Source organism: Bactrocera latifrons, unplaced genomic scaffold, assembly GCF_001853355.1.
Source record: "Bactrocera latifrons isolate USDA-ARS-PBARC rearing strain unplaced genomic scaffold, ASM185335v1 scaffold_36, whole genome shotgun sequence".
In the NCBI taxonomy this organism is placed as follows: domain Eukaryota; kingdom Metazoa; phylum Arthropoda; class Insecta; order Diptera; family Tephritidae; genus Bactrocera; species Bactrocera latifrons.
In genome coordinates, this window is record NW_017537001.1 from 1,503,315 (window position 1) to 1,517,794 (window position 14,480).

The following is a 14,480-nucleotide window of genomic DNA, read 5'->3' on the forward strand; positions in this document are numbered from 1 at the left end:
AAATGTTTATAATTTGTTATTATTTATTAATTCCCTATGTACAGACARTAACACAATTGCATTGCTAAATACGCGTACTGCAGCAGCTGCTGGCTAGAATGTTTCACACTTTTTACTCAATATTTTAACATCGTTATCTCGTCTACTTAATTATGCATTCGTTTGTTTCTATAATATTGCCTTCGTCAGTCAAATGCGCCCCACATGCTGCGTTAGTGCTCATCAATAYGAATGAATACTTATGCCACCTTCCGCTCGTCCTTGCACTACACAACTTCGTCGGAAAGAATATCTATTTAATTTTGAACCATGCAGCGGGAAATAATGTATTACAAATATATGTATTCGCATAGTACCACAGCTGTTTATTATTGATCTCTTCGCTACTTGGGCACGCAACAAACAAAGATTAATCTCGCTAATTTGCTCTGGCGATATAACGGTGTTTTGAACACGCTTTTTGAAATCGCATTTCTGTATATTTGCTTGTATGTATGTATATTAAAAATCCCGTTGTAATTACGAGGCGTTCTACTCCGCTGCGCTGTTTTAAGTTTGTAACTAATTTAATTTTTATTTCAATTGTTGTTGTTTGTTGTTAACGCTATGCAAGGCGTCGTTTACTCTTCGCTTCTCCCTGCTTATAGACTACACATTTTTAGTACGATTTCTTGCTTTCTAAGTTGTTTAAGACATCTTATATATATATATATATATATATATATAGGTATATTGTTAGATTACTCTTTTTTTGTTTATAATCTAAAGTTAATTTTAATTATTTTTTTCATATTTGCTCGTGGATTCTATGTATGCGTACTTATAACTGTAAATTCCTTATTCGTATATCGATCAACCACATAATAGGTAGTAAGTAGTTAATTGTTTAGCGAATTTATTGTTTGTTTATATGTATAATATATTTATATTTATAAGTAATTGATTACATTCAAACGCTTTTACGCTTTGTAAGATAAGAAATCGCTTTTTGTATTTGTTATCTTCTTTTCATCATTTGTGGCTAATTTCTTTAAATTATTGTATCTATGTATGCATGTATATGGTAATCAATTATTCCGTTTAATTTCCACTTATAATATACTATTTAACCTGAGTCCGTATATGTTGCAAAAATTCATAATACGATAAACTAGATTCACTACGATCATCGACTAATTTCTCAATAAACTGTGGCTTGGCCGTACTTGTATCCCTGGAATGATAAGAAAAAATCAAATTAAGTTTTGATAATACATATAATAAAACATGTGTTTAATATAAAAATATTGTTGTTGTTGTAGCGGCGGAATTTTGTTGTGTTGACAGTCCTTGACCGGATAAAARATCCTGGTCCGTTCCGGTTACGTAGACCCGACTRTTGTGGGAACGGAAAAAAATGTTAAATTCTRCTACGCCGTAGCCATAATACCCTGCATATCTTGTAACATAAATCGGTAAAAACAGATCTTAAGCTTGATTTCATTGGGTTAATTTAAATGTCACTTACATGCTATAGTGATCAAAGATAGTGGCACTGCCTAGCATAAAAATCAATACCAAATTTTGTTTACACAATTTCTTCGAACATTGCATTATTACTTTAAACAATAACTCATGCCGTGAAGACACCCCTTCAAATGAAGCAGAAGGTATTCGGAAAAAGAGGCCAGATTTATGGGCCGACAACTCTTAGTTTTAGCACCACGATAATCTACCGTCACATACTGCATTTATCGTTTATTTTATCAATTTATTTTATTCAAAATAGTCTCCTTCTGCTTCAATGCAGCTTTTTGCACGGTCCAAAAGCATGTCGAACGGGTATTTTAGGTCATTTGCCGGCATGGCCACCATTATGCCGGTGCAAACCTTTTGAATGGCCTCTACGGCTGCATAACACTTTCCTTTCATGGAAAAATGCATTTTTCCGAAAAGGAAGAAGTCACACGTTGTCATATCAGGTGAATACGGGGAGTAATTAATGGTTAAGATGTGATTTTTGGTGAAATAATCGTCTTTCGAATGTTGTTTTTGAGTAATTTTTRATCGTCAGTCAATTTGTGCGGAACAAACCCAAATGTTTGCACAAAATGCGATAAATTGATGTTTTAGAGATGTTCAATTCCATTTCTATGATTTTCAATGATGAATTCACGCACAGTTTGGATGGAATTTCCGGTGATCACGGATTTTAATTGGCCCACATGTTGATCGTTATTTATTTCCTCACCTTTAAAAACGTTGAAACCACTCGTGCAATTGAAACGTTTCGGTAAAAGTTTTACCATTTTAAAAACAAAATTTAACGTTGGCTCTATGTTCGAAGCTCATTTTCGCACCGATAACACAAACATACTGTTAAGTTAAGTTGTTACACAATAATTTCACTTTCAATCGACGAAATGTCATTCTCAGTGGACAATCGATAAGGATAGCAGATTACAAGGCTTTTGTCGACATATAAATGGCGCCACCAGGGGGCGCTAAATTCAAAAAGTCCTGTTTACTTTGGAATAAACCTTATACAGTGGCTAAGCGATAACTCTATTTTCAAGTCTAGCCAAAAAGTCAAAGACGATCGTGCTAGAATGTGACGGCGCATTATCGTGGTAAAAAAAAATTCAAGAATTTTCTGCTCCATTCGCTGATGACGATTTGCTTTACATATTAGTATTCCATGGCCGTCTGATTCTGTGGTACGAAGCGAAATAACGATAACGAAATGATGAGCATCACCTTAGTTTTTGACCGACTTTGAATTGTTTTTTGTTTTCGATTTAGCCATTCGCTAGATTGTTCGACAATTCCAACGTCAGATTCATAAACCAATGTCTCGTCACTAGTATTGATGATTTGGATAAATATAAAGGCACGTTGTAAAGAACCTTTTTTACAACCTCTACTCGACCTGGTTTTTGCAAACGTTTCAAATGCTTTGCTACGAGTCTACAATTGACATGCGTTATATCCACAACATTAACCAAATATCTTAAGTCGAGCCATAAGAAATGTTGAGATCCCCTGCTATCAAATGAATTCCAATATAACGATTTTCAAGATCCGCTTCTCTAATTAAAATAAACGTGTACGCGATAAAATAAAAATTTCAAACAGTTCTACCACATTTTAAACGAATCTTCAGCCGCGATTATATGAAAAGCACAAGATTTCAAGCAAACTCCTTGTTCATTTGCTTTTTTTCATGATAAAAATCCTCCGACGAATTTTTCGCATCGTACACAAACAGCTGTCAACATGCACTATTTGATATAACATAACATACAAAAAACATAAAAAAAAAGAGTTGTACCGAGTCAAGCTTCATCAGATAAAAGTATAATTGCACTTATTTAGTCACCTCGTAACCTTCCCATGCCATTCCCAGTCTCATTCACGAAGCCCGTCTACATTTTTCAATAATGTCTATAGATTTAGTTGCATTGACCCCATGTTTTGAAGACGTAAAACGTTCTATTTTGTGATTATAAATTACACTATTCAACACAACTGTATGTATTCAACAAAATCGCTTGCAAATGATGTTAAAAATAATTTAATTAATAATTACAGGTATTGATGTTCAATTTACAACAACAAATTTCGCAAGACTTCAATTTAATCACGAAAAGTAATAAGGAGCTTACCTTATAATCTGTACCATTGGCGGATACGGTTTGTCATCATTCAAACGCAATATAAATCGCTTTAATATGTCGTTGGCTGGACTAGTCACATTCGGCAAGCCATACAAATAGTCGGGCAATTCTGCGGTAGCTTTAACACCTATGAAATATATAAAAGATAATCACACAAATAAACAAATGAAAGGGGAATTGATAAGAAACCAAATATAAATATACGCAAAACATACCAAATACACCTTCCAGCACATTGGCGGGTACGTTGAGGCCAACATAGATGATAATTAGATTACCGCAATCCAACAAAAATATTGAACGCGAATCCAAGCTGTGAAAAWGTAAATAAAAATATATAGTAATGCTGGTTATGTTAATGTCGGTGTGTTTGTGTGCACTTACAATTCAGCCGATAGCTGCAAACGCGGCAATTCCGGTAAATCCTCCTCCTCGTCATCTTCTAAAGCATTCGCATTCGGATAGAACAGTGCGTCGATTAAATAAAATTCTGGATAAATGAATTTCATCAACTGATCCAATGGCAAAGTTTTCATGCAATCCATCGCATATACGCGATCATCTAGACGGGTGCTGGTGCCGACACGGAAAGACGGCTGTGCAAATATAAAAATAAGGAAGCGAAAAACAAAAACAGCTTGTATAAACAAAATTTCTTTACATTCAGACTTGTGCTTCAATCAACGTTTCACTTACGTGCTTGAGTAACGCCGATATATATAATGGCATCAGTGCCAAACTTCGCGGCGTAATCAATTGACCACTCTGGCCGGAGGGTAGATTTTGTGCAATTTTAAATGCATTAAATATATCTACAGTTGCGTTGATGAATGCCTCGCGCGCATCGGCAACATTCGACGTCAGCGACCGATCAACTGCCATTTTCGAAAGCAAACCAATTATGGCTTCCGTATCGGCGGCATGCATGACTTCGGGCAGTGAGCCGGTTACGGGTAGGCACATTGTATGGACACGTATGCGACGTTCACCCTCACTGTTCGTGTACAGCAGCGCTGCTTGGAAGCAGACCGTTTTCGCTTCACTTAACGACTCCTCGTACGAAATCTGAACGTGTAACATACAAATAAACTCAAAAATATGTAAAGTGTGTAGGTATGTTAAAGGYAACTAACCTGCATGCCGTAGCCGGCATCAGGATTGACATTCGGCAATGAAAGTAAGTCGGTTGAACGTACGAAGAAGTTGCCATGGAATGTGTGCACTTGTAGGCCGCGCGTACAGCGTATACGCATCACAGCCTCAAAGCCGATCTTACGCACCAGATAGCGTTTGAAGCATTGCCTCAMTGAGTCCACAATTTGCGGCTTCGTTTTCTGATAGAGCGGGAAGTGATGCACGCAGCCGCCACTATATTTGCTGATGCCCGCTGCAAAAGTGGATGAAAGTATTGATTGCATCATAAACGTTTGTTTTTTTTTTTTTGTAATTTTGATAGTAATAATTGTCTATATTCAAACTCTTTTTTAGGTTATCACAAAAAAATTTTTAATTTGTAAAATGCAAGACAATAAATTCCAAATAGTTAAATTAAAACATTACTTACATATCGTTGCCATATCACTATACTGTTGATTCAGTAAAAACAAATCCACTGCAATTTGGTAGCCCGAACATTCCAAGGCAAAGCGCTTATAGAAATCTGTTGCTGGATTTAGATGAGCCACATCCTTGGCGGATCGATTATTGGGATCTTCYCGCGGTTCTAGCGAACCGGGTCCTTTATTAGGAAGGCACGTTTGGAAAACAGTCACGCGACCGCCCGATGCTTGCTATTGAAGGTAAGAAAATCCAGAATTTAACATAATGAATATTATGATGAGCCGGATAGCTCTAGGAGTATACCAAAYATTATGTAATATTCAAAAGTCTGAATATCGTTTTCTTTGGGCCATTTATATTTTTTAACAGTGGTGCAAATTTTTGATTAAAAATTGGGGTGAAACAAAAATAATGTTATAAATGGATTCTGTCTTCAGGAATTCATTTTAAAAAGTTTTCGWAAAATATGTTTCTGTAAAATTTAAAAACAATGAAGCCCGAAACCCAAATTTTTCAAAAAAAAACAAAACAAAATTGAAAAAGCTTTGAAATATCGCATATGTTTAGCTAACTCCCAAGAATAGTTGCCACACTATATTAACCACATAAACGACTCACCATCAGCTTATAAGCAACCTGTAAAGCAGAACCGAGCGCTGAACCCGGGTCGTGTGTGTCGGCAAAACGCTTAGGCCTGTCTCTTATACACATCAGCTTATAAGCAACCTGTAAAGCAGAACCGAGCGCTGAACCCGGGTCGTGTGTGTCGGCAAAACGCTTAGGCAGTTGTGTTAGTAAATCTTTTACTAATTCCTTGCACTCCTTCAAATTGACCAATAGATTGTCAGGTCGCGGCAGAAACGGATCTTTAATTACAAATATATATTATATATGAATAAAAATTTTAACACCAAAATAAACGAAACAAAAAAACAACAACTAACCATCTATATCGAGCAACGTCAGTTCGTGTGGCTGATTATAGCCCTCGGCCATGCTGTAGAAATGCACATGACTGTTGTATGCAATAAAGCCGATTTGTGTGCGTGCATCACCCGGCATATCGTCTAAGTGTTTACTCAGTGTGGCGCAAATATTCTCCAGATAACCGCTTTGTTGCGCAATAATGGAAACATCGAACAGGAACAAATAGATGGCGGGTTGCGGTGGGCGTAACTAAAAATTAAGTTTAATAATAAGATTCAAGTAGGCATATAATATGAAGCAATTATTGCTCACCATATACTCAGAAGGCGCAATAAATTCAATAGTGCTCGAACGCACTTCCGGACGACGCATTACATCACCATATGTTTTCGTTGCTGGATCATATTGAAAATCTTCGGGCACTAAAATGATGTTAAATCTTGCAATAATTAACTTGGAATAATAGCATTCGTCAATAATGGACACTTACGTTCATTGACCCGATAGCAAAGATTGCACTTCCACATTTTACTGTCGACGAAATATACAAAKGGGTTTATGTACGTGCGACATAAACGACAGCGCACAATGTTGGGACACTGAATTACTGGTAAACTCTGCAAGTGGAGATACATGTTGTTKATAGAATTAAGTAGCGAACTTGAAATTTATAACTAGAGATAAGCAAATAAAAAATATTAGAAAATTAAAATAACTATTATGAAGGGGAAACTAGATGAAATGAGATGAGTTCTAAATCAACTATTATTATTTGTATAAACTGTACAGCCAGATGGAAACGTCAGAAACCTTATAAAATATATACGTACTATATAAATTATCACCGAAATGAACTGAATCGATTTGGACATTTTCTCTTGTGTGTGTACATATACTGAACAATGAAAATCTCCGAAGATATGATAGATCGAAATCTAGTCCTTGCACAGAAAAGCTTTTTATTTGATAAGATATCTTCACAAAATTTGGCATATATTACTGGCTACAATTATAACAGATATTGTTAGGATCGGGCTACTATAGCTCATAATTCCCAYACAAACTGATAGATCAAAATCTAGTCCTTGTATGGAAAGCTCTTTTATTTGCCCTATTTCTTACCCTAGAATCTTCCAACATATTGTACATATCAGACCATTATAGCATATAGCTGTCAAACTGGCCTATCAAAATGTAGATAAAAATCTTTTCATACACTATTATGCTTAGAGAAATTTACTTTTAAAGGGTGCAATAAAGTCGGTGCAACCGAGTACAATTTTTCCATATAATTTCATAACATTGGTGGTAACTCTATTTTACACCAGACTATTTCGTTACAACTATGATAATTTTACTGTTACTCATTGTTATAGTATTTATTAACTGATTTAATTTATTTTTGGTGATCGGTAATTCCATTTTAAGACAATTTTAGTAGTTTCACAAAATACTKTTACTGAAACGCTTACATGGCAAGCATCAAATTATTTTCCATTTACTTACATTAATATCACGGAATGGATGTATCAAAATGCCCAATGGCAGACGAGACTTTTGTAGCAAGGCATTGCTTTCTGGTATTTTGGCAATAGTACTACGCATTATGCTGTGTAAAAAAATAATAAATTATCAATATCCTTCATTTCCGCTTTACCAACTACCGAACTTACTTTGRATTGCAATTAATCGATTCGTGGAATTGATTGTTGAGTACAATGCGGGGAGGTGTTAAAGTGGCAGGCGATAAAATGTGACGATTTTGCATTAAATCAATTGTATCCTGACCCCATAGACGACTGAAACCCGCCTGTGTGACACTCATTTGCTGATTATATGCGCCACCGCTTGGTACAGGAAARTTTTGTTGCTGCTGCTGCTGATGCACTTGCGGCGGTTGCTGCATATAAGGCTGTGATTGATATTGTAATGGTGCAGTGCTAGGCTGTCCATTGAATAGACCAGACTGTGGCTGATATACTGGCGCATAGGGCTGTTGTGGCTGCTGTTGCGGTGTAGTCGCTAGCGTTGGTGGTGGTCCAGAAGGATACATCGGTTTTCGTAAAGTCGACRTTTGTTGTTGGGTATTGTTATTCAACTGATTCTGTTGCAGCGGTGTTGCGGCAGCACTTGTGGGCGGTAGTGGCGACTGCATGCCACCAATTGCAGTGCTTGGTGCGTAATTGGCATTCGTAACAGTCGCTGCCTGTGGCGGCTGTGGATGTACACTTGGTGGGKCATTTGCCAAAATAGGCTGCGAACGCGATGTRCCGAACATAGCCGCACTGCTGGCTGGTGGTTGCGACGTTGGTGGCTGTGGCTGTGCACCCGCTGTAGCGTTCAAAGTTTGCGTTGGTGCTGTTTGGCTGAACGATGTATTCGTGTATGGTGTTGGCGGCTGCAAGGGTTTGCCGCCGGCATAAGGGGCAATCGAGTGCGGTGGCGGAACGTTAGCTTGCGAAGCAGGCGGCTGCGCTGACAAAGGTGTGGGTGCATTCATGGCATTCGTACGGAAATTGGCCTATATAAAAATTTATAATAATAGATATGTAAAAAATATGAATTAAGTAAGTAMATTATTTCTGCGCACCTGGTAATTGCTGGGGAACGGCGTTTGCTGCTGCTGCGTCTGGTTTGGCGGTATCGACGGTTGCCGCTGTTGCTGTATATTCGTTGGAGGTGGCATATTCGCCGGCGCTGCGCCATTGGTGCGATTAATACTTAAGTTTTGCATGCTACCTGACAAAGTTGCAGCGCTTGCTGACGAGTATTGTGGATTACTTGCAGCCACATTGCCACTAGGCGCATGACTCAGTGGCGGTTTGGCGTTATAGCCGCCAAACTGTGCTTGTTGCACCAGTGAAGGTGACGCTGTGCGCGAAGAGTTCGTGCTTAAATCACCACTACCGCCTCCACCATTGGTTAAGGGCATTGTTCCCGGTGGGCCGTTCATGCCAGGCGGTCGCATATGTGGCGGTAAATTACTAGCTGGTGCTTGCGCTGTTGCTGATGGTGGTCTCGTTGGTCCATTAAGTGCTGCCGATGATGTAGAATTTGTCATTGGTGGCAAAAATTTACTCATATTACTTTGCAACGTTGGAACCGGCTGCGACAATAATTGCTGTTGTTGTGGTTGTTTCTGTTGTAGTATTTGTTGTTGCTGCTGCTGAATTTGCTGTTGATGATTTGCAGAGAATGGTTGTGGTGGTGCGCCGGCAACTCCTTGGGCTGTTTGCTGTTGTGTGGCAGGTAAGCCATTCACCAAATTTGCTTGCCCCATGGGCGGAGGACCGTAATTAGTATTCGCATAGCCAGACATTTTCATGTAGCTTTGCCTAATTCATAGAAATGAAAACACCTGTTGGTGAGAGACGAAAAATTGCAATTACCAAATATAATACAAAGATTTGTAATATAACACTGAGTTTGACAGTCAAGCAGCATCAACCAATAGTACGCGTCAATTTTCACGCCCGGTTTTTTAGATATCACAACTCAACGTTCGTCAGCATATTCAAGTCATTTTCAAACACTTAAACGTGTTATCAAAGATAATTGTATACAATATATGTATACGAACGCATCATTTATCTTAGTGTACGAATAACAGTTAAATGCCAACATTAATTGTACAACAAGCAACAACGTAAAGGTTATCTATGTTTTTATTGGCTCTGCGGAAGTTTAAGTAAAAGGTACAGTAAAGTGATATAGTACACATTATATATAACAAAAAACCGATAAAGGTTTAATTTATGTTTTTTTATAACATTTTTGATTGTGGAAAAAATACTTGAAAAGCAATGATTTTAATATTATGAGTTTAAAACATGTTAATTTAGCAAACAAGGGGATGAAGGTATTGAATGCAAGTAGTAAGTAACTGCGTGACTTCCCGTTCACATAACAGTGGGATGCACGTTAACATAATGAAACCACATTTTTATTCCACCAAGTATTGAAAACTCACAGCATTCCCCCAAATCATATTTTATTTTTAATAAAACTTTGTAAGAAAAATAGTTCAGATTAATAAATAATAATAATAATAATTAATAATAAAAGTATAATTGTGTAGTTAAGATAAGGTTTATGTTATTTATTATTATATTATTTTTCCACTCAATTTTATGATATTTGTTCTATAAGATACTTTTAATTGCTATTCGCTTCCAACTTTTTAATATTTTATGTTTATTACGTAAAATGTAATTCAAAGATAACATATCATATATTAATTTCCCATTATCTTAAACAAAGCATTATACATTGTGGTTCATATTTTAGTCACGAGGAATAAGTGGAAATGAAACATGAAACACAAAAAAAAAAATAATAATAAAAAGTAAAACCTAACAGATAGGTAGAAAAACAATAATAAAATAAGTTATAAAATGAATGTCGTCAAAAACGATTACGTATAGAAAAGTGAGTCTTAACCTTGACCTTAACCCAGCAATAATTGGWACAAAAATATACTTTCCGCACTGCTTATATGTTATGCATACATAATTTTCGAATCATCATTGTTTCCATTATCTAAGCCAAAAATTTTATTATAAAATTTGTTGTTTTCGCCGTAAATACAAATCGACAAATTTGTCTGTATATATTGGTGGATGTATGTATATTTTGTTCTTAATATATCAACGTACATGAATATGAAGGAAATAAATATTAAGAAAATCGTTGAAAAGAAAATAACCGCACACACATAAACGTACATTTATAAATATTCATATTGCATGAATTAGTAAGCAAAATTCAAYAAAAGCGTTTAATTGTTGCTTTATACAAAATATTGCATTTCGATGCACAAAACATCCCTTCCTGCATTTTTAATTACACGCAATATAAATCAAATAAACGAATGAGAAGTTGTTAGAAACTTAATGGGAAAATTATGCCTAAAATTAATTAATTTCTAAGTGAAAATATTTTTTATTTCAGGAATGCTGCTGATTTCGAAAAATTATGGATTTACTTTGAATCAATAGCTTGAAAAATTTTTCGAAATGCCATTTAAAGCCATTTAAAAAAGAAGAATAGTATRGGCATGTAAATATGTATGTTATAGATGGTTCTATGTAAACTTTAACTCTATAATTTGGCTTATCAGCAGGGTCTGCGGCTCCAATTTAATGTTGACATGTCACGAACAAATGCSACCACCGATGTAATTGTTTACTTTTAGACAGTTGTAAGAATATATACGTCTGCCAATACATAGTACACGTAGTAGTTACATATAATTAAATATGCCCGTAAATCTGAAAATAAAAACTTCTACTTCGCATGGCAACTGGCAATACACACATTCGCAAGTTTAACAGAGTTTTGAACGTTGGACCTTCAATTAGAAATGTGCCAGACGATTTCTCTTTGTTGTTGTTTTTGCTACGATACCTTCAATTTTATTAAATGTAGACAAGTTAAACTTTACTTCCGGCATCCAAAACGGTTAAATTGCAAAACATTTATTTCGTCACGTAAAGTTAAGTATTTTTTTTCCAAAGATAATATCCGTTGAGTTGTACGTGTAAGGAACAAATTCAAATTTCTTATGTTTATTTTGCATCGGAAAAATATTTATGGCACGCCGAATGTACATAATACATACAATAAAAATTTCACTAAAAAATGTTGATCAAGTTAAACCAAAATGATATTGAATTTGATAACAACGTGCCTACCTATACCAACACAATCCGTTAAGACATCGTGAGAAGCAGAAATATTGCGTGTGCCAATTTATCGTAAAGGTATGTATACACAACCGGTTAAGAGTATTTTACTGAAGTGACGACAGCATRGTTGTGACGTATTTCGGAAAATCTCTTATCTATACTTCCAGAGAAGCTGKTGCAACGATTGGTCAAATGACGTATTGCACGTTTTGACAGCTGCTTTCCGCGTGTACTTTACTATCCTATCTAGCGCACGGGTGCTGTTAACTTGCACATCTCCATTGTTATGTACTAATACCACAGTGGAGACGAATGGCGAATATGCAGAAGTAAAAATGAAAAATCACTAACGYGAAAAGCACGAAACCTAGTCAAAAGAAAGCTATGAATTTAGACAAGTTTTCGCCTTTCTTTGCGTGTACGTATTAAATGGTCCACTACTGACGACGACAGCAACCAGCTGAGTGGAAGAGACGTTCGCACAAAATCGAAGGGACGAGAGCAACGACGCAGTGTTAGATTTTCATTCCAATAAGAATCATTTTTATATGGGAAAGCATTTATATACCGAAATTTTGATATGATTTTCAAAAAGGACGATTTAATATGTCAATTTAAACTTTGTTACTTGGGTCAATGTTCGCTATGTCCAATAATCATGATTACATTTGGGCGTTGTATTAAATTGCGATATGTAATTATTGACTACATCTTTATTATTACGTGCACTCCAATACACTCTTCAATTGAATTTTAAAAGCACATCTGAAATTATCTCCGTAACGTAAAGCGTGCACTTTTCACTAATGTTAATAGTATATCTAGTTATTGACCATACAATAACTCGATGATACTTTTGCAAATTTTTCGAGGCACTTACACTTTTCTTTGCTGCTTTGTTCAGCGAAATTTTTATCACCAACTTCGAAGGCAATAGCGAAGAAACTGAAATTTTCAGCAAACACGCACACACGTTAATTAAAACTATTTCAAGGAAATTGTTAACGCAAATCTTGCTTTTAATCACACGGTTTAAAAGATATATCTAGTTTTATAGATTTAATTAAACCCCAATTTAATTTATTGGCACCACAAAATTAGCCCGACAAATTTTCATTGAACTGCAAAGACGAGCAAAAGCGAAAAAGAATGCAATACGAACAGCAGAATCAATTGGGCTACACATTCTTTTAGCAAAACTTGACGTGGCCTTTGGCGATGCCACATTACATTATGTTATTATATTAATTACATACACTTTATGGACAAATTATTTGTACAACGGTTATATGAAATATGAATTTTTATTTATTTAGTTATAAAAATTTACATTATTTGTGTTATATGTTTGTATTTATGTTAAAATGACAAAATATCCCGATCAACTTAAACTAATTTTGCGCGACATCTATCAGTCGGTAGCAGTTATACCGGGTATTTCAATAGGGACGCTATAAAACAAACCGACAGGAATAGCAATCGACGCCCGTTACAAAAGTTTTTTTTTTAATAAAGTAATGTCACAATCAATTTATTGAAAACCAAGTTGTGAACGTGTTATATCACGAAATGCTCAAATCAATTGACGTTAGATTATTTCTTGTAKGTGTACGCCAAGTCTATGGTCTATGTCAACAAGCCAGTGACGATTTATGCTTGAAAACCGTCAAAAAGTTGGTTCAGTGTCTGAACTTCTGCAAGACTGCCTGTGGTGGCCATGCAAAAGAAACAAGCTCCTGGCATAATGGCATCGAATGTTCTTTCATRGGAAAAAGCAATTTCATTGATATCCCAAACCGTTCTTATTTAAAAACCCGTTATATTATAGATTTCGTAATAAAAAAACTTCTCAAAGAGTTTAGTTATGCCAATACAGTGTGTAGTTCATTGTAAAGACTTTGTAAACTACCTTGCTTAAAATTTGTAATACGTTATTTGYGTCTGCCATTTATATGTTCATCAAAGACATAAATAAAATACACATGTTCTACTATCATCGATTTATTGATTTTGAATTTCTTGGTGATTTATTTTGTGGTGTTAGAGCAGTTTTAACAAGGTTTCATTGCTTAGACTATGTTTATTTTCGAAAGAATGTATGATGTATAATTTCTTCACTTAAAATTATTATTATTTTCAAATTTTATTTGAATCTCATATTTTTCYTTTATGTTCAAATGTAATTATCAATATATTAAATAATGACATTGTATAAATGCCGCTAACCGATTTTATTACAATACTTTGTGTGGCTGATTTGACTCAATTCATATACAAACTTGCGTGCATGTTTATCAGTATGTATGTGTGTACCTAGAAATGCACATATGTATGTATATATTTAGTTCAAGTAAATTAGTTTTTACGCAAAACATTAAATAATCAATATTGTGCATGTTTAAAATTTGATCTTAGAAAACGTTTCTTGTTTTAACACCCGTTTTATGTTGCGTATTGTGCTGATTGTTCTTAATATTGATTAAATTCTATTTATTTTACTTTCACTGTATTTTTTCGTTTAAAATGCTGTGGGTGTAGTGTGTGTTTTTTAATATTTGTTACATTGTTTTATAATTGAATAAAAAAGCTTTTATTTTCAGAATATATTTGCCGTATATACTGTGCTTTTATTAAATTAGAAATAATTTAT

General features: G+C 35.3%; 1 protein-coding gene across 1 annotated transcript; it reads right to left on the reverse strand.

Annotated features, from left to right (window-relative positions):
• Positions 1–875: 875 nt before the first annotated feature.
• LOC108971837 (protein transport protein Sec24A) lies at positions 876–12,987 on the reverse strand. The gene is made up of 16 exons (XM_018938146.1): positions 12,711–12,987; positions 8,734–9,501; positions 7,817–8,664; positions 7,650–7,752; positions 6,634–6,760; positions 6,456–6,565; positions 6,161–6,392; positions 6,001–6,082; positions 5,835–5,910; positions 5,221–5,446; positions 4,790–5,043; positions 4,353–4,721; positions 4,041–4,252; positions 3,872–3,969; positions 3,645–3,783; positions 876–1,213 (listed from the first exon to the last, which is right to left on the reverse strand). The coding sequence occupies exons 2-16, from the start codon at positions 9,466–9,468 to the stop codon at positions 1,102–1,104; spliced, it is 3,723 nt and encodes a 1,240-aa protein (XP_018793691.1). The 5' UTR covers positions 9,469–9,501; positions 12,711–12,987; the 3' UTR covers positions 876–1,101.
• Positions 12,988–14,480: the final 1,493 nt, after the last annotated feature.